Genomic DNA, 27,631 nt, shown 5'->3' with positions numbered 1-27,631 from the left:
ACTCAGCAGAACTCTGTGCCAGAGCTCCTTACCTTTGGAGGATTTTGTTAAACCAAGGAAGGAAGTGTTAGGCTTTTATGAAGACATAATGCTGAATAATAGAGCTGTATACTAAATTTATACTGTGTAATTTTGGTCTACAATTTTTTACATCACTAGGTGCCTGATGGATTTTTTGCACATTTCTATGCTATATGTGAACATATCAGCCCTGTTTTGGCCTGGGGCTTTTTGGGCCCTAGAAATTCCCTGTATGACCTATGCTGCTTCTTCAAGGTTTGCAACTTCTTTTTAATTACCACTTTTATAAATTAAAAAAAAATTGTTTAAAATAAGATCTTATTTATTAGTATACGTTTGCATTTTCCTAAGATTAAGGCTAACAATAAGAAACCATGGGAAATAAGTACTTTCATATGAATGTTTTAAGCCTGGAACTATTTTGCAAAGGCTGTTTCAGCACGCTCCTGTCTCAGCATCAAAATAATACATAACTGGATGCTTTTAGGGAACATATTAAAGAAAGAGCTGTTAGCATTGCATTACCTTTTTATCCCTTCTTGTAACTGAAAACGAGTTTTTCCTTTTCTTTTTCCACGCTAGGATCAAGTGCTTTTCTTCCTCAAGGACATTTTTGATTTTGAGAAGGTGAGGTACTCAAGCATGGAGAGCCTGGCTGAAGACCTCACCCAGCTGCTGGTCCGGCACACGGAGCTGCTGCTGGCCTACCTGGGGGCAGACTCACTGAGGCACGTGGGGGCCTGTGTCAGTGGCCACGGGCCTGTCATGACCAGTGGGCTCCTGGAAGCAAAAGTACAGTAAGCTTCAAACCCCTGGCAGATGGCAGGGAGTGCACCTAGATGTGCTCTTTTCCACCCTTTTCTCTAGAGCTGAAGCTACTGTGGCTGTTACTGAGCAAGCATCTGGGAATGCGTCGTGTTGCTAAGTATGGAAAAGGACTCAGGGAGGTTAAATGTACATCATCTGTGAAAAGAACTGGGGAGTGTATTACTGTATATACCTAAATTAATTTTCCAGCCCAGCTGTTGCTGTATTTATATTTCATGTATCCCAAAGCTTTTTTCTGTAATATTCAGGTAAACTTTATTTATGAAATACTGTACTTTTGCACAAATAATTCGTAAGTGAAGCTGATGGAGTTGTTTCCTTTAAAAGCTTATAGTACAAAATGTTCATTGCAGAGTCTCCAAATCATTAGGTGTCTAGATCTAGAAGGTGTTTTGTCTGGGGTATCTGCAGTCCCTGATTCATGTGACACGTGCAATAAAGTAATCACACGCACAGAACTGAACATGTTGCCCCTGCCCCAGAATTCCATTTGTGTGGGTGTAAGCAGCCATTTTGTACTACAGGAATGACTGCCAGTATGCAATTTTCACTTTATTTTAGTTTAAAATATCTAAACATCACTAAGGTGATGTTTTAAAATATTTATTTATATTTGAAAAGCTATGCTAGCTTCACCAGTTAATTTAAAACTTCCTGGTTCTGAAACCATTACTACTCAATGTGGTGGTAAATGAACCAATATTATTCTCAGTTCATATGTAGCATTTCCAAATATATTTTTAAATAAGTATGTGTGATAAGATTTATTAATCATGAAACAGAATTGAAGGCAGTGTTTTTTAATTTAAGAATTTGTGTCTTCCTCCCTTCTTTGTGGGAAATCAGGTGTCTGTTTAAGAGGAGATTTAAGCAATTGTGGCCATTTCTGTGCAGTGTAAAACTGTGGCTCAGGCCATGGAAGCCTGAACTTCAGGTAGGAGCACAGCACCTTCAGAAAGCATGAGGCACCTTGCAGCAATGGCTTTTCCTGTTCCAGAGGTGATAAATAATGCTGAGCTCTAATCTTTGAACTTCTGTCAACTGAAGCAATGCTTCACAGTTAGTTTAGGCTCTAAAATTGCACTTACATGCCTTTGCCACACAAAGCCAGCCCACAAGAATCTATCCCATGTCAAGAAATACAGAGTAATTACAGAGTAATTCCAAGTATTCAGATACTTGAGCATCATGTTGTTAAAATCTAGGATATCAAAACACACTTTGACTAGAAACATTTCAACTTTGATGTCAAACACAACCCAAAAGGATGCTATTCAAAAGGAGGGCATGTGGAATTAATAGATTTTACTGCAGCCAGCATTTTGCTCCTTTGTTGTACTCATTTGATAAATACAAAAAAATTATGATAATATGTCATATTACTTGTGTGAAATGCCAACTGATTATAGTTTATTTAACAAAAAGGAGTATACTCTATATATAATAAAACAGAAATTCCAAATGCTATTCTTGGCCTATTTCCACCATTTAACTTGCTGAGCTTGGCATCAACTTCCATGCTGTATTTTTTTTTTCTCTGCAATCTGTATTCAATACAGGCATATGAAGTTTTTTTCACCCACCTCACTTAACTTTTGAGCAGATAAGTATGTTTAAGCTGTGTGTATTTGGCAACTTTTTGCTAGTTAAAAAAAGAAATTATACGGAATAATAAAGGTGTCTTGTTGGGTTGAGAATCAATAGGAATAGCTGGAAATAGAAGGAGCAGAGTAAGTGTTCTGCATATTCTACAGCAAGTGTATGACCTGTATGTAACAGAGGAAATTGTCTGCTGTGATTTGTCTGGTCTAATAAAATGGTATGAAGAAAATTATACCTTACCATACATCACAGAGAAATAGAAATGCAGTTTTTCATGCAAGTAAAGGTATATTGAGGTTTTCATATTATTTACAAAAAGCTCTTGAAGAAAAAGAGCTGCAGATGAGATTATAAATTTTTCCAGACACTTGGAAAAAAGTAAAACCTGGAAATTTGGTCTTCTGTCAAAAATGAAAGGATTGCTTTAAACAGAAGAATAAGAAAGGTCTAATCAGACAGCAAACTATTTAGAAAACGGGGAATAACTTCACAGTATCTAACTGAAGCATTTGTGCCCATTTAAAACAGGAGCATTCTGTATACTCATAGAGCTCTCAAAAGTCCACAGAACTTGGAATGGAAATGGAACCAATGCATTTCCCATCCAAAATAAGAAATACAGGATCGGGTTCTTATCAGATGCCACCAACAAACACTTGATTGAGAAACAGTAAAGAAACTGAAAAAGAAGGGAATAGAGAGACAGGAAAATGCGCAGGTACAGGTGGGAAGGCTTTTGATCTCTTCTGAGTCTTTTTCGATCTTTTTAGAAAAAGCATTCATCTCTGGTGAGTATGCAACCAACTCCAGAGAGAGATGCAGGTTTAAATGGGAGATAGCTCTCTCCCTGTAGCACAGAACTGCAGTCAGTTCTCTTCCAGCCTGCACCTTTAGCTGGACAGAACATTTGTTGATAACCGGCCGTGTGGCTGATGCATTTCCGAAATGCACCATCTCTGCAAACACAAGTGCCAGAGCTGCACCATAGCAGTGATAGTATGATGCAGTTCTACTCTAGTTAATTCATAATCAGACTCAGAATTTAGTTTATAGTATCTAAATTTAGACAGTTTTGAATGATACTTTCCATGCTAATAAGAACAAACTAAATTTAAAAGCCGTCCTCTTCTGCCGTAACAGTACTCCTAAGATTAGAAATGTTGAATGCATAGGGATTAGAAAGCATCAAATATTTATATAATTTGTAATTTGGTTGTAATTATAATCTTATTTTAAATGTGTTCTTAATGATTATTATTCTTCCTTTTTGTAGTGTTTGGTTTCTATCAAAGTAAATGTGTCAAATCAAGTGTCAGTAAGAGTATTTGTGACCTTTCTATTGCCTAAATTAACTGCAGCTGTGTATATAAAATAAAATATTTCAGTGAAACAACTGTTGCTCATATAACGATCTGAAACTTGAATATGCACAATTCTTGAAATCTAATTCAAAATTATTTAATATGGGAGGAATTTTGATACCAGTTAGTCATCCTGAAATTGGAGTTTGCTGCCTGAAATCAACCAAGAACAACTGTTACAAAATTTACTATATAAATGAAAAAATATTGAATGGGAACAGCTTTTGGGATGTTCAGTTTCTTTGCATACAACTCTGTGCCAAGCTGTTGTCTCTCTGCTGGGTTTTAGGAGATGAATTTTTCTGCCTTATTTCCAAGCCAAACTGCTGCACTGAGCTCCAGTTGTGGACCAAGACCTCCTTTATGGAGTAATATAAATAATGAAATAGAGGACATAAAGAGTCTAACCCGTAGAGCTGTAGGAGGGCCGTGTATCCGTGCTTTCATCTGCCCAGATTTATTTTATGTGCTGCCTGTGCTCAACTGCTGAGGACGGGTGGGTCCCTGGCAGTCGGAGCCCCGAGGGTGCTGCTCCCGTGCTTCAGTACTGATGCCCCGAGGGTGGCACTGGGGGAAAGTGCCCGCTCGGTCCCTCACAAGGCAAACGCCTTTCGTGTTTTAGCTTTGATGGTCGTTGTTCAGATCTGCACAGCTTAAGGTCGTGTGGTTATTGTCCTGGTGGTGATAACCCAGCTGAAAGTTAGGCTCCAGTCCGGCAGACACAATACAAGAGAGATAGGAAGAAGACAGTTCTGCACTGGAAACCTTGCAACTGAACATGTAGGAAAGAAGTCATCTTTGAGCAGGAAAAGGAATGTAATCAGATATAATAAAATCACGTTTCTGCCTCTGCCTTTTACAGTTCCCAGCGACAGGCGCTGCGCTCTGCCTCTCGCAGTCTGGCACTAGGGAGATTCCTCCCCGCTCCATCAGCGGACTGTCACATTACTATTATTAGTTGATCGCTCTCCATGTGCCATTAACCGACCCGGGTCCGGACCGCCGTAGCTATAAAACCCCGCGGGCCGGCAGAGCCAGCGCAGCGGAGCGCTCCCTGCCTGCGGGGCCGGGGCTGCGGCGGCGGTGAGTGCGGCCGACCCGCGGCTGCCGGCCCGGGGCAGCTCCGCCGGTACCGGGCCGGGAGCTCCGGGCCGGGCCGGAAGAAGCCGCGTCGCTCGGAAGCAGCGCGGGCAGGGGAAGGCGGAGGCTGCGGGCGGTGTGTCCCGGGGCGGCAGGGCCGGCGGGGCCAGGGACGCGCAGCAGAGCGGCGGCCTCGCCGCCCCGGCTATTTATAGCTCGGTGCTGCTTCCAGCCCAAAATTAGCCTGTTGGCCGGGCTGCTGCCGGCGGGGAGGGGGGCCGGCTGGCTGCTCACCCCGCGCGGCCAACGAGGGGCCGGGCACGGCGCGCCGAACCGCAGGGGCCGGGGACGAGCCGAGCCGGGCCGGGCCGGGCCAGCTGCCGCGGCGCGGGGCTCGCCTGGAATGCGGGCGCCGGGCGCGCGTCGCGACTTTTATGGAAAGTTGCAGCGGCGGAGCGGCGGCCGCAGCCAAGGGGCGCTCGGCAGCGCAGCCCGCCCGCCCGCCGGAGCGCCCCGAGCCGCAGCGCGGGCAGCGCACAGGTAAGAGCGGCTCCGCCGCCGCGGGGCACAGCGCGGCTCGGGCCCCCCGCCCCGCTCCGCTCCGGGGATGCCTGCCCTGCCCTGCCCTGCCCGCTGCCCGCGGCGCCCCTCGGCCGGACCCGAGGCGAGAGCTCCGTCTCCTCTCGCCGCTCCGCTCCGTTCCGGCGGGCGGGCCGAGCACACACAGCCCGCAGGGCTGCGGGGCAGCCGCACCTTCGCACCGCGGCCGCGGCGGCGCCCGGGCTGGGGCAGCCCCCGGGGGAGGCGGTGCAGCCGCAGAAGAGCCGTGCGGGAGCGGGGCCGGCCGGCTGTCTCGGGGCGCTGGCAGCCCCGGCCGGCTGTCTCGGGGCGCTCGCAGCCCCGGCCGGCTGTCTCGGGGCGCTCGCAGCTCCGGCCGGCTGTCTCGGGGCGTTCGCAGCCCCGGCCGGCTGTCTCGGGGCGCTGGCAGCTCCGGCCGGCTGTCTCGGGGCGCTGGCAGCCCCGGCCGGCTGTCTCGGGGCGCTCGCAGCTCCGGCCGGCTGTCTCGGGGCGCTCGCAGCTCCGGCCGGCTGTCTCGGGGCGCTCGCAGCTCCGGCCGGCTGTCTCGGGGCGCTCGCAGCGGTTTAACGAAGCCGCTGCCGTGCGCGGGGCTCGGCTCGGCCCTCCCGGCCCCGCTGAGGCGGCCCGGGGGACGCGGAGCCCGGGAGGGCCGTCCCGCCCTGCCGTGAGGGACCCGCGGTGAGTGATGTGCGGTTTATCAAAGTTAGGTGAAAATCCCGTAAATCCCGATTTTCAGAAACCGCTCGTCTCTACACGCGCAGGAGTTCAGTTCTGCTGGTGTGCTCTTCAGCAGCGAGGGCAAACCGAGTGAGTCCACTGGTTCTGCTTCACTCTGAAGTGATGGCTGTAAAACAGTGGCTTGGAAACCTTTGGCTTCTGTGACAGATTGCAAATAGGTTATTATCACGTCTGTTTTAGGTAAATAAGGGCTTCTTTTAAGCCAACAAATAACGAAAAAAAGCCTGTTTAATGAAGCATGTTAGAATTTCAGAAATTAATCAGCAAATAGCTGTATGGTAGAAAATACAGCACTCTTAACCTTAGATCTCAGGTCTTAAGAGACATTAGGTCTCCTAGAAAATTGTCCAATGAAACGAAGAATTATAATTGGTCTTACAGCAGGGCCAAGTGTATCAATTAAGGAGCATGAAGAAGTATGAGAATATGACTGGTATATGTAAAAAGCACGGTCTGGTGAAATGCAAGAGCTCGGTAGATGGTTTAAGACATTAGTAAGGAATACTTTCTCTGACTGCATTTGGCATATATTAGATGAGTAGTTTTCTCAGTGAAAGAAGTCAGGCAAGCATTTATGTGGTTATCCAGCTTTGAAAGTCCTTTAAGGAGGACCAGTGCCATGGTCACGCTGGCTGCGGGGAGGCGGTGGGGAAAGCTGATGGCACTGGGAGAGCAGTGCAGGAGGCAATGGAAGTGGCCCTTGCTGTGCAGCGAAGGCAGCTGTAGCTGCTCAGGTCAAGGTGGTAGACATGATCCAGCTTTTAGAGACGTCAGCTCCCCCAGCGGGGTAGGGTTGCTCAGGGGGAAGCAGCAGCAAGTCTCTAGGAAGCTCTGGAGATCTCTCCTTTGTGGCAGAGGCAGAGGTCAAGCCATGACCACTGTGAGTAACCACTTCAGTCTGAGTTGGCCAGGAGCATTTCTGAGAAGAGGCAGAAAGGATGTCCTGTCAGTGGGGAAGATACAAATTGCAATAGCACCTCATGGCCAGTTATTTCATTACCTTGATCTCTGAAGTCCTGTCAGTGATGTCAAAACAGCACATGGTTCATCTTCAGCTGCTGTGACACAGCGGGGAATGGAGGAACTGTGGCATGGAGCAAAATATCCCAGTTTTTCTCCTGGGGACCTCAGTTCACAATTTACTGTCACTTCCATTATGATCAGCAGAGACCATGGAACATGAAATCATGGGCCAGAAGATCCCAGCAGGACATCCCCATCACCAGAGAAGTCTCTGAACCCCCACTATGTTTGCTCTGGAGCCTGTGTATCCCACAGTAGTAGAAGAAAGTAAGGAATCAGCAGACCTTTTGTACAGAGAAGGGTGATTGCATTTTTGTAACAGCTGGGCTAAATGACACTGTTGCATTAGGAGTGTTTATAGCTGTAACATAGCTAAAACATAGGCATTCTTTATAATACATATGTTTTTATAAATAACACCCTATCTGCAAGGAATATTCTACAAAAAAAAAGAAAGAAAACCAACCAAAACTCTCAATAAATGTTGATGTGTGATAAATGCAAAGATTGAGGAAAAGATTGTGCATGAAAAATTATCTGGGTCAGTTGTTGGTAAGCATTCTGGTCTTTAATTATGAAGGCTTAATGATGGAAATACAAGTTAGTGGAAATAGTTTTACACTTTGTATTTATACAAAATGTGAAGTTTAGACAGCTGGTATTAATTGTCATAGCACACTGGCTTCAGTGGAGCTGATGGTTGATGCCAGCTCAGGATCTTCCCCTATGCATGATAATTTTAGTATCTACTTCAGTATCTGTAATTTGGTACAACAACTGGTAGTGTCATTCCAGACCAGTTACAGGGAGGACATAAATGTTGACCATCCCCTCCTCTGTCCAGTTCTGTTTAATATTTTGTTAAATATTTCAACGCTGTGTTTGAACACAGTGCTGTGGATTGTGTTTGCCTCTGCTTGGTGCTTTGGCTGCAAGCAGTGAGTTTCCAACTCTCACAGTTTGGTTTTCTTATATAATGGAGTCTTCCCTGCAAGTAGATCACAAAGAGGAGACAGATGGTGAACGTAACTCAGTCCGTGCCATGAAGGGCTTATTTATAACTCACCAGTAGGAGAGCAGGGGGCCTCCTGAAAGGAGAAATCACGGAGGAACTGGACCTTTTTTTTAAGTCCTGACTTCATACTCCTATTGTAAAGAGTGGTGTTCAGTTCAGGGGAATGCTGGTATTTTGTGTGTCTCATGTGAGGATGTTTATCATGCCCCTGTAAAACAAGAATTTTTAAAAAGAAAGTGAATTTTATTATTTATGGGAAGGGTTTTTTTATTTTTTAATCTGGTTAAAGCTGCACAACTTTTTTCTTTATCAACTGAGGACTCTGACCTGCTTTCAGAAATGGAAATTAATTAAATTTAAGGAGATGGATTTTGGGACTTGTGAGCCATCAAAATTTCTGTGTCCCCTTAATGGTTTTGTTTTTTTGACTTTTTTTTGCCGAAAGTAAGATTTTAGGGAGGCTACATGAAAAGTAGAAAAAGTGCTATGATCATAACAGATCAAGGCATATTTGAGGTGATTGCTTGTCCATTTACTGTAAATGAGGAAGATGCTTGAAAGCAGTAATGTGTTTTTTTACAGAACATTTCTAATCTGTTGCCTGGTTTCCTATGCATTATTGGTTTTGTATTAAATTTTCACTTGAACTTAGAGATCCCTCTCTGCATTACAGCCAGTCAAGTTAAATGGCATTTTCTCTTTCTTCTAATTCCAGAGGTAGGACCATTGGTCACTAGATGCATGTTAAATTTTTCTTGATGAGTGGACCTTTCAAAGGGACCCTGAAGTCTGGTACTTTCAGTATAAAACTTGTAACATCAGACTAACTTTATCAAAGATATGTCATTTATTTGTAGGAAAGACAAAATGAAAATTTGGAGAGAAAAAAAATTGCACTATTTTCAGGTGAATACTGGAGTGATGAGACTGGGTTGGCAAAGGGTAACAAGCTGAACTTGTTTTTGGTCAGGGTTATGTTCAAAACAATCATCTGGGATTTTTTTGAGTGGGAAACTTCAATGAGAAGCTCTTACAGTTTCTACTGAGGTACGTTGATTTTGGGAAATAAAAGAAAAGATGAGACTGAATATTAAGACTGGACAGCTTTGTAATAGGAGAAATAGTTTTATAAATAAGCAACTAAACAGGCAGGCTCGTGTTGCCTTAAAAAATAAGAATTGCTTTTATTAGATGAACTCTGGGAAAATACAAAACAAGAATATGTATGTATAAATACATGATTTAATATAACTAGTTCATGTCAAAAGGGAATTAGTAGGTCAAGGTTTCTTGGGTTGGAAAATCTATTATTGCATACTTCTGCAAAGCTATTGGCAGATGAGGAAGGCACTGTTCTTCCATAATTTTTAGGTGCCAGGACTTCCTGATGTAGCCACTTGGGTTTTCTCAGCACCAGTCTGTGACCCTCTCCTGATGAGGCAGACAAAAGGAGCTTCAGTCCACAGTGGTTGTTCCTGAAGCTGGGGGGCCATTGCCTCACAGACCCAACCCAAAACTCAAGGACGGCTTATTTTTTTTCTTAAATATATTGATTGTCTTTATTGGAAATTACTCATCTGCCCTGAGGGGTGCCTGAGGCAGGGTCCAGCTGCTGGTCCTGCACAAAGTTTAATGCCCATGGGGAAGGATGGAAGTGCAAACATGGTGGTATAATGTTTAGTAATGTGCTGGTGCTTTGTATCAATCTCTTTTAGCATCAGAGGTGGAGGTAGGATGACTTGCAGAGGCAAGGTGCCTTAAAGCCAGCTGGCTAACCTTCAAACATATTAGAGTTAGTGATGCCAATGAACTGGAAAGTAGCCTAAAGTAATAGCAGATATGGCAGTATTCCAAATGGCAGAAATGTATCTGCCATCTTGAAGGCCCACAGCCTGTTGGACTGGCACTATTTTGGAAGTTCAGACAACAGAAATGTGCAAAGAAGATTTCTTCCCACTCCTAAGGAAAATTTCAGATTTGTTATCTCACTGTCAAGAAGTTCAGGTATTTGGAGCTATCACAAAGGTTCAAGACAAAGTCTTGACTCATGAACATCATCTTCATCTTATAATTAATTGCACATAATAAACCAGACTTTGGAATAGTCAGTTTTCAAATGGCTTTAAGATGAAGCCCTATCCACAGGGTACACTGCTGTGGTCAAGATTAGTGGTAACCTTACCTTGAGGTGTTGAGGTGAAATGGGATTTCTTGTGACATTATCTTTGAGTCTTCTGTGCTCCAGCCCCATATCAAGGTTAAAAGGTCTCTGCCGCAGGTTACTTCAGTGCAAGGATTGCACCAGTTCATGACATTCCTTTGTTTTCTGATGGGTTCCTGCAGTAAACCTTTGAGTCAGCTGCTGTATGTTAAATGAAAGGCTAAAGGTGGCCAGCCCCAAGTGGGGAAGGAGCCATTAACAGAGCAGAATAGCTCTGAAGAAGAAAAAAAAGAAGAAAACAGAGAACACTCTAAGACCAGCTTATAGGAATAAGGAAGTTAAAAAGTTAGCTTTAAGGTTATACTGATCATAGTGGGGAATTTACTTACATGCATAGAAGTCAGCTAAAGCTTACAGAGACGTTCAAATCCTGCAGTGTACAAATGGATGGATAACCTATTGGGTTATCCTGAAGCTGCAGAATGCTGATGAAATTATCTGCCTTTCTCAATTCCACACAATTCTAACATGCTATTGCTGTCCTGAAACAATCTCAGTAGGAACTGCCACTTAGTGATTGTATGTTCATGTGTTCACAGGTGAGAAACTGGAACGCCTGGGATTCCTCTCAGTCTACAAATGAAGGAGTGGGGTGGGGGTGGTGTGACTTTTCATACTAACATGTTGAAAGGGAATATCAAAGTGCTCTCCAGAACATCTCTATGGAAGCCAAATTTGAAGAGTTCAGAATCTGTAAATCAGGGCAAGCGTTGGAAGCTAAATGCTCTTGTTTCATATGTTGTGACAGCTTTCATTAGGAAAAGAATCCCATTCCATCTGTGTAGCTACAGCAGTGCTGATGAGCATTGGTGATGCTGGTGTATTTTTGAAGAGTTTACATGAAAAGGACTCTTAATTATTTTTAAAACTACATAAATATTTATGTTTATGATCTGTTTGCAATTAACAATTAGAGAATTTGAAAAATAAGAGCTTACTTTCCATATAACGAAAATCCCTGGCTTCAGCTCCTCTAAACCACAAGTAAGAAGTCCTGTCCAGTGGTAAGCTGCTTTTTCAGCATTTTTGCTTAAAACCTTTGAGCTCCTTTTCTGCACCACGTTTGGCACACGGAGTTTTTAGACCTTCCTGGGACTCAGAGGGTCAATACAATACAGACAGCAGTGGCACTGGAGTCACATCATGATTTTCTTCCTCCCACAAGCTCTGATAGACCTGAAGCTTAAAAGAAAAAGAACGTGCCTTTCTGTCAATTTCCTAGTAAATACTGTGTACTTTAAAATTTCTAACAATTTTCTTCTAAAAAATGCTATGCAATTTCCAGAACACAACTAAATTATATAAAGGCTTTATCTGTCTGTGGCTTTCCTCTCCCATATAATTGTTTTTGGCACTACTTCTCCCTGGAGACAGCCCTAGGAGAAGGGACAGCATCACTTTGTACTCGTGTGTTGGGTGAAGGGCCGGAGATGCAGCCACACCTGTGCCACGCAGGGGCTGCCCCAGCCCCTGTGTCCCCTGCAGCCGCACAAAGGTAAAGCAGCGGCTCGGGGAGGCCGGGGGCTGCTGGCCTGAGCCCCGGCCAAGCCCCGGCAGCCGCAGCCCCGCTCACAGCCCGGGCCGAGCTGGGCATTCCCGGCGCTGCCACAAACAGCAGTTTGGCAACAGAGTCTGGCTCCGAGTTGTCTGTTCTTTTAAAAGGAAATTAGAGCCCAGTAGTTAGGACTATATAGAGCAGTTATGAGCATGAATAGTGAATCATAAGCTTGTTCTTTTAATTACTGTGGCATACTTAGAACCTATTCATGTCTTCAGAAGCCCCAGAGGAACAGGTGAAATTGTGATACATCAATTTCAGCCTATGCAAACTTATTTACAGGAAGATGGTTAAAACATCATTTAAAAGGAAAAGAATGTAACCACAACCGTTTCTTTCAGGTAGAAACTGAAAGCCACCTTAAACATACCAGGTGCAGAGCACAATACAGTAACCATGAATGACATTGCACAGAAAACTGAGGTATGTACCAATTTTAAAGTAATCAAGGCAATGTAATAATTTACAACTGATGCTTGCAAAAGTAATAATTACAAATAATTGTAATTGATAGTAAAATATAATAGTAAAGGACAATTATACTGTAAGTCTGCTGGTATTGCCATTATATTTAGACAATGAAAGGAGACTTGTTAAGTAGCTTAAGATTTGATGGAATCTGTTAGTTATGTTCTAAAAAAACATGAAGGAGGGCAAAATGCAACAAAATATGAAGAAGGTTTAAATGTTGGTGGCGAAATGCTGGGCAACATTTACATCTGATCCTAAAATGTAAATCTAGGCTACTTCAAGTATTTCTTCTACACAGACTTACTGAGTAGCAGGAACAAAAACTTCTGGTGTAGGTGGAAAAATATGAAACATGGCATGTTTTTAGCCAGTTTTCTTGTATTACTTTATTGAGAACATTCCTGTTGTCATCACTGTAAAGAGAAAAAACTTCACAGTAATTCTGAAAGTGGGAACCTTTGGTGTTTGGACACCAACAGAGCAGCAAAAAAGTGTCCATTTGCTGTATCAGCATCAGAGCCCTGATAGTCCAGTGATCTTTGCACTTCATAACGTAAAATCACTGGGTTCCTGGTTTTCTCTAGATATAAAAAAGTAAGCATATAATGTATAGGAAATTTTAAGTTAAGAAATACTACTGTTTATTTAAAAACTCTAAATGGTTGTTGAAGTGTTGCAGAAAAATTCCCATACCTATTGTACTATGCATCTGTGTCTTTGTATCTCTTTTAAATGTTAGGGGCAGAGTATCTCTTTGGTGACTGCTTAAGATTGAAAGCAACAATATAAATCTGTATCTAATTTAATAGTTTAATACAATGATGAATATTGTTTTGGATATTTTAGTATTTATGACTGTTCATGAACAAATAACAATGATGCTTAACTGATGATGGCTCGTGGCACAGTTATAATCTCAATTGCACTTTATGTTCTTACATTCTTTTTAATCCAATCTATCAGAATATTTCTGTCCATCTGTTTCAACTTTCTTTTTCTTATATTCATTTCTTCTATATCTTCACCAAGATTCTGCTTTCTTCATCTAAACCCGTCCAAAAGTCCTATGTGCCCAAGCTTCACAAGGGTGATGTAAAGGATAAATTTGAAGCTATGCAGAAAGCAAGGGAAGAAAGAAATCAAAGGCGATCTAGAGACGAAAAGCAAAGAAGAAAAGAACAATATGTTAGAGAGAGAGAATGGAACAGGAGAAAGCAGGAGGTTATTTTCTTTGCTAATATTTTGTGTTATATTAATATTTAATATATCTGAAAATCGATTAACATTATTTGAAGACAATACTGGGTTTTCATTTAAGTAATAAAGACAGTTTACTTTCTGTTTCATCAACCAGATGAAAGAACTGCTTGGATCTGACGAAGATGATGACACCAAACTATCTAAAACAGAAAAGGGTTATGTTCCAAAGCTTATAGGTAAGAGAGGCCTGACTTTAAAGGCCACAGAACTCACTGGGTGTTAGATGGAGCTGCTGAGCTGTGCCTTTCTTGTCCACAGGAACTGTTAAAGGCAAATTTGCAGAAATGGAGAAACAAAGGCAAGAAGAAGAAAGAAAAAGAACGGAAGAAGAAAGAAAGCGCAGAATTGAACAAGATATGATTGAGAAAAGAAAAATGCAAAGAGAATTGGCAAAAAAGGCACAGGAGGTACGTTCATCTGATCACAACATCAAGAATGTAATTGTAAACACAAACACGAGAAATGCTTTGTATTGTCAGAAGGATTTGATCCTAAGATTTCTGATAGTAGAGATTTGCATGGCAGATACTTGGTGGGGTGGAAGCGAGATACAACGTTCAGGGAGTCTTCATTTCTTTACAGTAACACTTCTCTTTTAAACTCTGAAGTTGAGTTGCAGATGAAACCGGGCAGGCATAAACCTAGTAGGAACCAGGCACAAATTCTGGTGTCATATGCATATAAGTTTACTAAACTAATTTGAAAATGTTTCTTGTATTTTATCAACTCTTACTTTAGACAACCTTTGCTTGTAAGTTAGTGAATAGAGTTCAGTGATACACGAACTAAGGCAAGCAAGAAGTAGTAAGAAAATACCAGTGGCAGGCAAAAATGAGACAACACTAATGCAGTAGAAATAATAAATCATGAAGATCCAGGTCATGTTTTATTCCTTTGCCATTTTGTGAATCATATATATATATATATATAAATATGAACAGACTCAACTTTTATTGATGCCAATAAAGCAAATTCTGTCTTTTGTAGAATTTTGTGAAGGGATATCAAACTTAATTCCTTCTGCAAGTTTTCTTCAGTGATGCAAATACTCCAGTGAGAGTAAACATTTAAATGATAAACTAAGAACATATGCAAATTTCTGTTTAACCACATGATAGTAGTATGCAATTTAGGTTTGAATTTGTTGCAAGAAATGAAAAGCAGTGCTATAGAAGTCAGTTTTTGGATAGTCTTTTCTACTAGAACTTCTAACACTGTTAATACTGCACTTTTGATTGGCATTGTGTCTAGCATATATTTAATTTACCCTGCAAGGCAGAAGTACATACATGTAGAATTCTAGAAAGAATGGTAATTTTAGACCATAACATAGGCACACCATAGGAAGCAAGCACAGCATTAGGCTTTTTTCAGGAGTTGAGCAGAAGACAGTCATTTGAATCAGAAATTGTCAAAGTTGAGCAGAAGACAGTCACTTGAATCAGAAATTGTCAAAGACTTGGCTTTAGATTTCTTTTAATTTTTTTTTTACACAATTCTGGAATGTTTAAATGAAGAATGGACATCTCAAGTACTGTTTTTGGCTCAGTACTGTGTTGACAATGCTTTAGCAGATTTTGTGTGGGACGCTTTATGCCTTGTTGTCTCTTCCTTGACAAGCTGACCTATCTGAAGTATTCCAACAGAGTCATTACCAGATCTGTGAATTTATGTGCTACATACATATCACTGATACAAAATGAATTTCCAGTTCTGTGTTTGCAACTCTAAGGCAAAGAGCCAAATTAATGTAATCATATGAAATTCTCATTTAATAGATTGATGACTTTAACAATACGGGAACTGAATCAGCAGCTGAGGTAATCAGATTTTTTTAAAGAAATGTTCACCTACATTTTTATTCACTTTGTTTTATTATTGTAATTTGGGTTGGGAAAACTTAGAAAACAGCACACAAATACCTAATTAAAGTTCAACCAAGGAGCTAACAAATTTTTAATGTATATGGAGCTATCTCTGTACTTGAAATCAATATACTGAAGTCTGAAACAGAGCCTGGACTATGAATATTTGTGATTAGTTAAAAACATCTAAAATGTAAATATTCAAAGCCACCAGAATTATTTGATATATATTGGGAATGATTCTTTTAAGTCCTCTGGCTTTGCAAAGAATTATCTTAAAAGCTCTTTGCCTTAAACTTGAAATTATTAAAGGGGGATTCTGACAATATACAGATGCTCGAACATCTCACTCAAGTTAACTTTTTATTTTTTTTACTAATATATCATATGGGTTTTGATTTTAAGTCTTGCAAAGAAATGTTTCGTTTCCAAAAGCTGGGTCCAAAGGTCCTACTGTCTTTCACTAACACACGAAAATCACACTTCTACTACAGTTTTGGAAAGAAAAAACTAAACCTGCAAATTTATCAGTTTTAACTTATTCGACAGCGGAAAAATACGGGTAAATTATATTTTGGCAAATAAATTGTAAAAATAGAGTTGGAGCAGCAACATCCTTCAAAAAAACAATTACTGTACCTGACAAATTAGGTACTAGAAATTACAAATTACATATTTCTGTGTTGAGCTATTGGCTTATTCCAGCCACAGTTTATTATCATTTACATAATAAATGTAAAACTGGAAGTAGAGTGTGGTTACAATTGCTGTGTATCCAAAGTTACACCTGTTCTTTCCCAAACCTTGAGGTTTTATGGCTAACAGTTAATGAAAACCTATAAAGAGATTAAGGAGTTTGCCAGCCATTATGTTTAAAATATAATTAAGCTCTTGATACTCTTCATATGTTAGAAGAAAACTAGTGACTGCCACAGGCAGGTGGATTTATTCTTGTGGGTAATATTCTATACACGTAAATCTTCAGGAAGCTTTGATGCACACAGCTTAAAACAGCAAGTTCATTAAGAAATGAGTCTACCTAGAAGTCAAGTTTCATGAAAATATAATAAGTATCTTTTTGGACAGGAAGGGGATGATTCACTGCTAGTTACAGTAGTGCCTGTAAAAAGCACCAGGACACCTGGGAAGATGAAAATAACTTCTGAGAACACAGGAAAGGAGAGAGCAGAACAAAGAAAGACACAGGATGAAGAAATGAAGCTAAAACATGAGGAACAAAACCAACTCCTCAAGGAACCTAAGTGCCTTTCATTTGTCAAGGTAAACCAGTCATCCAAAAATACCTATATAATAGATATTTATTGGCTTAAGATACAACTGTTTCATTTTTCTTACACCCTTTCAAAGGGTGAAAATGAAAACAGTGAAACTCAAGAGCCTCTGTCTCCTGGTAAGCTGAAAGTCACATTTGAAGAACTGGAAAGACAAAGACAGGAGAATCAAAGGCGGCAAGCAGAGGAAGAAGCAAGACAACGTTTGGAAGAGGAAAAACGTGCCTTTGAAGAAGCCAGGCAGCGAATGGTAAGTACACGTTTTCTTCATGTTGGTACAGAATTTGCACATTGCTTATACATTCTTTCCTGTATGTGATTCTTCTTTTTTCTTATTCCTTAACTTTATTTTAGCTGTTAAGACTCTGGAAGTAAGTTTTTGAAAGACATTTTTGGCCTTTGCTCTAACTCAGTAACTGAACTGGCGTAATGCTTTAGATATTCTTTTAGTAAACCCAAGAAATACAGGTGTTTTGATCTTGCCAGCAACTTAGTAGATTCTCTGTCTACACTTTATAGTACCTTAAGCTGTAAGTCTTCAAGAAGATGAGAGGCTGTCTGTTTTCTTCTGAAGTAGTGCTGCAGATGGTTCAGTTACAAGTTTTTGATGCAAACATTCCGTAGGAACAGAATGCTATTTCTTATGCCCATATTTATTTGTAAATGTGATATAAATATACATCAATTACAAATCTCCTCTCATTTATGAAGAAAGGCAAAAAAAAAAAAACATCAGCTCTTTTGTATGAAGTCCCCCAAATTGTCAGAAATGCAGCTCACAGAACCTGTTTTATATTACTTGGAAAACTGCCTCCATCTGTGTTCTATATCATAAGTCAGAGTTACATTAGATCAGCCATGAACAGACTCACTGTAGTTTGTTCTTTGATCATACTGAAGGAATCATAGGTTAATACTAAGTGTAAGATAAACAGATAATTTAGTTCTGTATTTCCTTATTTTTTCATACTCCATTTCCAATAGTATTTTTAAAGTTCTGTATTTCAATACTTTTCCCTATACAGCCTCAATCACTATGATTTCTTAATTCACATACAAAATTCACAAACAAACAAGATTAACAAGAAATGAGATTTTAATCTTGCATAAAAACTTGGGAAATATTATTTATAGGAATTTGCTAGCTTTAACAGAGTATAATTATGCATGAACAGACTTGGAAAAACAGCTCTAGATCACTATTTCAATTATATTTCAAAAACGTTCAAGACATTTATATTCTACAGAAACAAACAAAACCAACAACACAGAACTTCTGGAAAGCTGAAACACACAAATTACTAACTGGTCCATATTGAGAGTTCTAGGTTTAGGCAGATAGCCAAATTGTAGGTCACTTCTTCAGCTCCGCCACCAGTAAATCACTGCTGTTTCACACCAATAACCTTGCCATTATGTCAATAATGAACTTTATCTCTTTTGTTTGGAGTTGGACAAGGGATTCTGGTGAAGGAGAAGAGTGAAGAAACTGAAGGAGAGTGACCTTCATGAAGTCATTTAGGTGTTCTAACTGAAGATTAGTTCACATCTCTCTTCCATATGCTTATGCATTTATTTATCTAGTAACATCAAATAATTTATAATTTCTCCACATCAAAAGAAATTTTCTAACACTAATTTCCTGTACCTGCTGACCAGTGGTTATCAAAATTTGAAGTAGACATTTTTCTTAACAATTCAGCAGTTAATTTCCTTCAATTCTTTAGTTTTTTCCGTTACAAATTTCAGACAAAAGATTTCTCTAATTTGCTTAATGGGCTACCCCACATACCAGTCCCAGGGCTGTTCACAGCATAGAGATCTGGATTATCAGTACTCTGACAGCTCCCAGTCCACTTCCTCCATTAACAGATAAAGTACTCTGGGATGTCATCTCAAAGGGGTTCTTGATTGCAGTTTGCAAACCACAGGCTTCTCTTAGCAGGTTAAGTGTTCACTGGAGAGAAGCCATAGCAAAAAGATCAGAGTGTCTCAATTCCTTTTCTTCAGTGATGATTAAATGTCTAAAAAGAAAAGAAACAAAAATCTCAGTCTGGAATAATAGCAAAATCCTACCTGATTCTGTTTTGCTATAAGATTACAGCATTTCTTTAACTGGTGCAATGATGAAAGTGATTTCTATACAAACAAAAAGACTTGATGGTATAAACATCTATGAAAATGATGTAAATAAAGAGAATAGAGTGATTTACAGTAAATGATCCAACAATGAGACCATAAAATATGTACTTAACTGTTCAGCCTCTTCCTGCTAACATATTGTTCTCTGAATTATACATTCAACAGATTTTTAAAAATTATAACAGTTATTTGTAGGATACTGAAAATTTCTTTTCTTGCTCTCCTGGCTAAAACAAAGATTAAAATATTTCTCACAGGAACCTAACTCTTATTGCATTTTTCCCCCAAGGAGAAAACAGTATATATAAAAGATCAGAAAGGAACGGAGTTTTTTTTTACTATAAAGAGTATTTTTTCTTTGAGTAAGTGCTATTTATATTTTCCTCTCCCTATTCCCTTAAGAGAAATGAAGGAGGCGACGAAGAATCTGAAAATGCTCTTAAAGAACTCCGCCCTGGTAAACTCAGACTCAGTTTTGAGGAAATGGAAAGACAGAGGAGAGAAGAGGAAAAGAGGAAAGCAGAAGAGGATGCGCGACGACGCATAGAAGAGGAGAAAAGAGCATTTGCTGAAGCAAGAAAGAACATGGTATGGTATTTTGGTGTAGCATAGAATTTAATTTTTACCTAAATCTCAATCTGGAAAGAAACTCTGGGAAAAACCTTTAAATAGTTAAGAATACATCTCATCTCCTTCATGAATCACTTCACCTTACTACTTATTAGAAGGTAATGGGGAAACTAGTTAAGTTCTTTTACCAAAAATCATCAGAGAAAAATCCCTCCTCACAGCCAGCCTAGAGGATTTCAGATAATTTAGTCAAAACCAGGTATTATATCCAGTGGGCATTATTGGCCTAGGTACAACATACTTGGGAAGCAAAATGTTTCCACAAGGAGGGTTTGTTGTTTTGGGTTTTTTTTTTTTTTTTGGGAAGAGCAATTTCTTTTATAGCTCCAAGTTTATTGCCCTACCTTTACACGGTGGCCACCAATCATCTCTTACTACTAAAGCACAATTAATAGCATAGTAGAAAAATGCTCACTGCAAGTATGAATCTTCCAGTCATCTGTGGCTCTTTAGGGAGGCAAAATTAAAAGGCTGAACCCAGCTACCTGGTGTTGTAATGCTTGTTCAGAGAAAAATAGAAAATAACTTGTGTTTACCATTAAAACACTTCATAATACTATCTTATCTTGACACATACAGATTTCTGTCACATGCAAGGACTTGTAAAATTTTAATGTTCATTCATTTTAATTTAGTTTTGGACGTGTACACATGCAGAAATGGTAGTATTGTAGCTGGAAAACACAAATGCCACCTTCTTTTGGATCTCCCTATTTCACATCACATCTACACTGAAGCAGTTGTCTTTCACCCCCATCAATCTTTTTCTAGTAGAGATGGCAAAAACAACCTTAGCACAAATAAATAAATAAAAAATATATTTCCCTGTTTACCCTCTGAGTATTTGTTGACCATGCTGCAAACCAGGATTGTTACAGGAATGTTTCTCACTACCAACCATTTCCATTTTCCAGGAAAAAAAAATTATGGCCTAATTTCACAAAATATGGCTAAAATATTTGCTGAACTAACCACAGGGGTTTTGTACGTCACACAAATCAGCTAAATCTTTGTATTTTTTAACCAGGGAGAAGGTGGCTCACTGTCTTTTCATAACATAGGAAGTCAGAAATAGAGACAGCTGCTAGTGTTTGCTCACATGCACAGCTTTTGAACTCTAGTGAGCAAATTCTGACTTGATGCTTCTTGTGGTCACTTAGGTTCAGTATCTTCTTGAAGTCATAAGCTTATGAATGAATGCATCACCAGCAGGAGACTTCCACGTTTCTTTGCTAATTTAATTATGGGGCATCACTTTCACTATAGGAAAGAGTTCACACCTTTGGTTTTTGACTTCACTTTTTTATAAAAAAACCCCACAATTTCAACAACTATGCTCATATTACACAAACAAATTAAGAATGGAAGAAATGGTGGTGCTGAAGTCCACTTGTAAGCTTAGAGGGAATATCTGAGTAAAATCTGTAGTGAATAGCAGAATTTGAGTGGGATTGGGCTAAAAAACTACTGGAAGAGCTGTGACAAATAAGGAGGATATGGGCAAAGTAGGTCAAGAAGATGATATGAACCAAGGTGACACCAACAGCAGAGAAAGGTGTGGGTTACAATGGCAGTAAGCAACAATAAATAACAGTAGTGCCAAAGGCTCTTACAGAAATGTCTATTTTCTGTCCCTTTATAAAGGCAGTCAGAGCACATTCTCAAATGGGAATGTTGCTCCTTTAATTATTTCTATAATTTGACTGATTACTGCTGTTGTGAACGCCTATAACTTAGGGCACACTGAGCTCTCATATTTGCCACAAGGCTTGTAAAACCTGTGCTGATTAAGTCACATCACCCCCAGTTCAGTACCTGATCCGTGCCTGACCTCACCTCACTTTTACCTACAGAACATTCCTGTTGAGACAATCTCTGTTAGGAAGTTTATAGTTACATGCACAAACATATTCATAAAAGTTTTATCACAAGCTTACATTAAAACTTCTGTATAACTCACTGTCATTGCTGGCTGCTTTTATAGTGTTCAGCTTCATATTTTAGTACATCAACACATTCAGTCTGAAAGATTATTAGTTCTTGTACTTCCTGCTTTGGAAGTAATGAAAACTGCCCTTCCAAGGCCCTACTATCTTATGAATTAGTCTAAAAGACAGGCTAGCTGCTCTTAATGCCAACCAAGCCTAACCCCACTCTGAAGCCAGACAAGGACAAGAGGAAACCCTTGCTGGTGAGTGTATAAAGCAATGAACTGGCCACATAACAGCATAAACAATTTGTGCACAAAGAAGAGCTTCTTCGGAATGTTCTGTTCAGTTATCCTTACTGGGGATACCAAAACTGCTTCAGAACACTAATATAACTCAAATTGCTTAAGATTACAGATAAATGTACTTCAGCATTAAGAGCAATGACATTTAAACACAAACACTTTGTCTGAAGTAAACAAGAATTAATTGCTTCAGGTCCTAAAGTTGCATTTAGAGGGCAACCTTCCCTGCAGAGGGAAAATACTGCATTTAAAAAAACCCACCTAATCTTCATTATAAAAGTTTAGTGCTGTAACTAAAATCAAATACAAACCCCCAAACCATTGGCAGAGAGCACTTTTCTGTGCTGGGGCAGATGTGACATAGTCACTTATCTTTGTGTACCAGAATTGTCTGAACAGTGCTGTGATTTCATCACAGATATAATTAATGCTCTGAATTTCCAGCAGGTGCTGGATGATGAATCACCAGAAATGTTTAAAACCTTTTCTCAAGAATCTCTCATACCTGGTAAACTGGAAATTAATTTTGAGGAGCTGCTGAGACAAAAAATGGAAGAAGAAAAGAGGCGCACAGAAGAAGAGCGAAGGCAAAAGTTGGAAATGGAAAGGCAAGAATTTCAACAGCTGAGACAAGAAATGGGAGAGGTTTGTACATCAAATTATATGTTAAGCATGCTCTCAATGAAAATACCACTTCATTACTAAAATCTCAAAGTTTAAGACTGGAAGAAAAATGCCTTTCAAGGAAATTTTAGGTTAATACGTTCAACATTATGTGAAAGAAAAATAAAAAACCTTATTTTAAAAATATTGTATATAATGACATTTTTATCACTAATCTACCAAGAAAACATGCTTATCCCTTGCCACCTTAGAAGTACAGTTACAAATTTGTAATTTGAGTAGTTTCTGAAAATTCTGGACTATTACTAAAATGATAATACTGGGAGAACAGAAACATCTAGTTCCCAAAAGACAATACAAAAACAGAACTAGGAAAGGGCAAAATTCTTGCTTTTCCTCACAGAAATACTATGCTACCTAATGAGAAAAATAACAATGGGCTCAGCTTTTTTTCTAATTGGTGTATCAAGGGTTTGAAGATTGTCAGTTGATTTTAAAAATCACATACACATCTCAATGTAATCCCATTCATGACATCATGAACTTCCCACTTCAATTTGGCTGTGGGTGGCAATTCTTTATTATTCCCTATTGAATGTTAGAGAATGACATTAATTTATTATTACTTTTGTTGCAAAGCTCAAGCAAGCCAATAAAGGCTTTAGCTTATGATGTTCTCAACTAATCCTGGGGAAGCAGGGAGAGACAAGGACATCCAGCTAAAATGCATGTACATCTTTACCATCAGTCAGAGGTCATAAAAGGAGGGAGAAAAATATCAGTAATTTCAGCTTCAGATGTGGTTTGACTACAGGATCCACACTTGCCCTTTCTTTTCCAGCCACAAGATCCTGAAATGCCATTTACTTTTTATTGTATTTTAAAAAGATAAAAAAGGTGGGCTTGGTTGTTTCGGGTTTTTTTAAACAAAACTGCTGTATTTTAGAGGATTACTTCATCATCATATTGCAGGTAAGTAGAAGTGAATTTTGGACTCTGGATAAGCAAGTTTTTTATACTGGTCTGTGTTTGGTTTGCCAAATCCATGAAGGGCAGTTTATTGACAGCAACCCTTGAACAAATGGCATATTCAAGCAAGGTATTTTAAAATCTGTATTTAGCTGAGATAGGATACAAATGCATTCATCATGAGATAGCAAGGAGAAAAAATTACGGAGGAAAAGGTCTCCAGTGATTTCAAGTAACTAACAGAACTGTAACGTGTTGAATTATAACATCTGGGGAGAGAATGGGTAGTAAAAATAATGAGGGCATTTTCCATCTTACACATTCTGTAATTTCTGAACAGCTGGAAGAAGAGTCTGAAACGTTTGAGTTAAGCAAAGAGTATGAAGAATTGATGAAGCTAAAGAGAAGCGGTTCTATTCAGGCAAAGAACTTAAAAAGCAAGTTTGAAAAAATAGGACAACTGTCTCAAGAAGAAATACAGAAGAAGATTGAAGAAGAGCGAGCAAAGAGAAGAGCAATGGATGAAGAAATTAGAGAAAGGGAAGCTGAAAAATTTCAAGAGGTAAGTTGCATTCTGTGTATGTTAATGACCTACTTAATCATCACACTAATGATCCAGGAGTGGACAATGCTGCTGCTTTCATCAGATTTTGCTGTTTCCAAAATCATGTTTTCCCTTCTTTCCTGTTCCCTCCTTTGGATGCTTAAAGATATCACACCTCAGCATCCCTTTAAGAAACAGCACCACTTTATTATCAGTGATTTGGTCAAGCAGAGATCTGCTTTTCTGCTCAAAGCCCTACAATTCAGCATTTTAACCTGAAATCTGCCAGTCTGAGGGCTTAAAACATCCATATCTGAGAATTATATATTACTCATCACTTGATCAAGCTCCTTCTGAACTCTTAATTCATTCTCCACTCAAACAATACCATTTGAAGATCAAGTCTCTGTCATGCATACTCCTCAGGGCAGAGCAGAGAGGGTGCCTGCTTATCTATACTTCAGACCAGAACCTTCAGTTTTCCAGAGGGGAAACCCCAAAAAAATGGAGCTATCAGAGTAACCCATTGACATAGTGGCCTGTAGTCCATAAGCTCAGTGTGAACTTTTGTGACAAAACGTAAAATTTTAACAGTACTAAGCCTGATCTGAGCCTCATTCTGGCTCTTCTCCACAGGAGTCACTTCAGCATCAGCTCAAAGCCTCTCCTACTTGTGAGCTTTTAATTTAATGATTGACACCTACTGTTTTCATAAGGTCAACCATTTTAGGTGTTGAACTCATGCTAACATCATGGCATACAACTCCAGTCACTGAGGCTATACAACTGCCAGGAAGTGCTCAACTTCTATATGAATAAAACTTCAGGAATATTTTTTTTAGCTATCATTTTTGAAAGTACGTTTGCAAAATCTTTCCTTATCCCTGGGATGAACTATGATGAGACCCTAGACTCAAACAAGCCTCTGAAAAAAAAAAAAACAGACCTCTGTGTGGCTTTGCTCAATTAAAAAAACTTCTGGGAACACAAAACCACTTTTACTATCATATATATGTGTAAGGCAATAAACAACAGTTAAGCCCTGTTTTTAATTATTATTTTCCAAGGATGATGACGTAGATGTGACACCAGCCAAGAAATCCGAAGCTCCATTTACTCACAAAGTAAACATGAAGGCTCGTTTTGAGCAAATGGCAAGAGCCAGAGAAGAAGAGGAGCAGAGGAGGATTGAGGAACAGAAATTACTACGTATGCAATTTGAACAGAAAGAAATTGATGCAGCATTACAGAAGGTATAAACTGCAAAATAATATTGTCCAGTCATGTCATTTAACTTAGCTTCTAATTACTACTGTAGGCAACACTACGAGCAGGTGCCAGGAATTGCTGCAATAATATAAAGTTGCTTTTGGTGTTTGCATATACTGTCCATGGAATCAAAGAATGGTTTGGGTTGAAGGGACTTTAAAGATCATCTAGTTCTGTTTCCCCTGATGTAGACAGGATCACCTCCCATTAGATCAGGCTGCTCAAAGCTCCATCCAGCCTGGCCTGACTTGAAGAAGAGTACGAGACACTGAAGAAAGGTCATGACATCCCATGAATAGTCTGAAAATGGAACTGACACTCATGCCTGTATTTTACACCAAAATTCCAGCCTCATTAAAATGCATTTTACTGCCTGTGGTATATGCAGATTGGGTGCATTGTTATGTACTGAGGACAGATGTATCACTTCTTCTCAGAAACACAGTAACTTGTAACCAAACATGTATCACTTCTCCTTCTCAGAAACACAGTAACTTGTAACCAAACATGTATCACTAACAGTCATAGTGCTATTGCCACTTTAAATGTTTTAAATCAACTTATTTTAAAACAGAAAAGGGAAGAGGAAGAAGAAGAAGAGGGGAGCATTATTAATGGCTCTACTTGTGAAGATGAGGATCAAGCTCGATCTGGAGCTCCGTGGTTCAAGAAGTCACTGAAAAACACATCAGTTGTTGATGGCGAGCCAGTAAGATTTACAGTTAAAATTACTGGAGAACCAAAACCTGAAGTTACATGGTGGTTTGAAGGGGAGATGTTGCAGGACTCTGAGGACTATCAATATATTGAAAGAGGAGAAACCTACTGCCTTTACTTGCCAGAAACCTTCCCAGAAGATGAAGGGGAATATATGTGTAAAGCAGTCAACAACAGAGGCTCAGCTGCTAGCACCTGTATTCTCACAATTGAAAGTAAGAGCTAGCATTTTAATTTGCTTAGATCTCAGATAGTCTTCTTGCATCTTTCCTGTTATGAAAATCTAACTTCCTGTCTCTCTTAACCCTTTTTCTGTTTTCTAGCTGATGACTACTAATGCTCTACTTTAGCTGGAATCTTTCTTCCCCTCAACTTTCTTACTGCATCATCTCTTTCTCTGATGGGGCCAACTAAAGAAAGCAAGGATGTGCATTAATTTGTCATTCCTGCATCAGATAAGAATATACCCTTCAAATTGTGAGAATTCCCTACTCAATGCAAAGACCAGTATCAAAGGCTAAGAATAAAAAAAATCAATGTATGAAAGATCAACTGAAGGAAAAAGCTGAATTATCCTAGTGCTCCAGCATTTGAAGACCAACTCTTGTGTAACAGAATAAACCTGAATACACGATCTAGAAACGTGTGTAGTAGTGTAACTCTATTGGTGTATCTTGCATGAGCACTGACTATTTAAGCTGTTTTACTTTATCCCAGAGGCACTGAACGGGCAAAGGAAATACTTACTGATTATTTTCAAAAACCCAAGTGTACTATTTTTAAAGAATAAAAGATGATGTAACTGCTCACCATTGTTTCAAGGAGCATAACTTGCTTTGTTTTAAAATGGGCTTGCATTGCAAATGATCTGCTCTGATCAACCTATGCAGCTGATAATCTCAAATAAAAAAAAAAATCTCCTTTAGGTTTGCAGTAGTCTTCGAAGTACCAACACTTGCTTGTAAAACTTGTGATTTTTTTCATTGATTAAATAACACAGAAGCAGGTGGTAACATCTGATTGGCTCATATTTAAAGCTGATAAAAAACAAGCTTTAAGAATTATTTTCATAAAGTGCCTATTTTCTCAATCTTAACACAGTAAGTTTATTGCCACATCTCTAAACATTGTTTTCTTAAGGCTACTGTACTTGTTTTCTCTAAGACCTCCTGACATCAACATTCATATCACTCTTCTAACACCCACCTGAGATCATCCAGATTAAGCTTCTGGAGGAGTAACTTTATTAAAAAAAAAAAGTCACATTTTAAAGTACTCGTGTATAGGCCTTGACATAAGGGCAAGGTAAGCAGAAGGAAGTTAAATTTATGTGGTAATTTCAAAAAGGAATTTTCCTGTGACTGAATCTGCTTTCTTTGTAGTTACCAGCAGCAGGTCACTCTTTAAGAAATGGTAATGAGCTGCATGGTGTTTTGAATTAGTATTTACCCTAATAACCACACAAACATTTTACTTCATTTTTTGTAGGTGATGTTCATTCACTGAAGTACTGGTTGCTACAATATTTTTTGCTCTGAAGCTAAACAGAGCATCCTTTAACAAAGGCAGGGATAGGAGCATAAAAAAGA

General features: G+C 39.5%; 2 protein-coding genes across 5 annotated transcripts in view; both read left to right on the top strand.

The window, feature by feature from the left end:
* Positions 1-1,814, top strand: part of MIGA1 (mitoguardin 1) — a 33,434-nt gene extending 31,620 nt beyond the window's left edge. For all 3 annotated transcript variants that reach the window (XM_062497326.1, XM_062497325.1, XM_062497324.1), the window contains 2 exons: positions 160-276; positions 604-1,814. In XM_062497326.1, the coding sequence (XP_062353310.1) occupies positions 160-276; positions 604-822 (336 nt within the window). In that variant the 3' untranslated portion in view covers positions 823-1,814. The remainder of the gene's footprint in view (positions 1-159; positions 277-603) is intronic.
* Positions 1,815-12,422: 10,608 nt separating this feature from the next.
* NEXN (nexilin F-actin binding protein) lies at positions 12,423-26,268 on the top strand. 2 transcript variants are annotated; one of them, XM_062497776.1, is made up of 12 exons: positions 12,423-12,449; positions 13,527-13,718; positions 13,852-13,933; positions 14,016-14,164; positions 15,536-15,577; positions 16,709-16,903; positions 16,991-17,168; positions 19,469-19,644; positions 22,367-22,564; positions 23,853-24,074; positions 25,124-25,309; positions 25,900-26,268. In XM_062497776.1, the coding sequence occupies exons 1-12, from the start codon at positions 12,423-12,425 to the stop codon at positions 26,266-26,268; spliced, it is 2,016 nt and encodes a 671-aa protein (XP_062353760.1). The 2 variants fall into 2 exon arrangements, with proteins under 2 accessions (XP_062353760.1, XP_062353761.1); XM_062497777.1 differs by lacking the exon at positions 13,527-13,718.
* Positions 26,269-27,631: the final 1,363 nt, after the last annotated feature.

The sequence above is a fragment of the Cinclus cinclus genome, chromosome 8 (assembly GCF_963662255.1).
Source record: "Cinclus cinclus chromosome 8, bCinCin1.1, whole genome shotgun sequence".
Lineage (NCBI taxonomy): Eukaryota > Metazoa > Chordata > Aves > Passeriformes > Cinclidae > Cinclus > Cinclus cinclus.
This window is presented reverse-complemented; position numbering and strand designations above follow the sequence as displayed.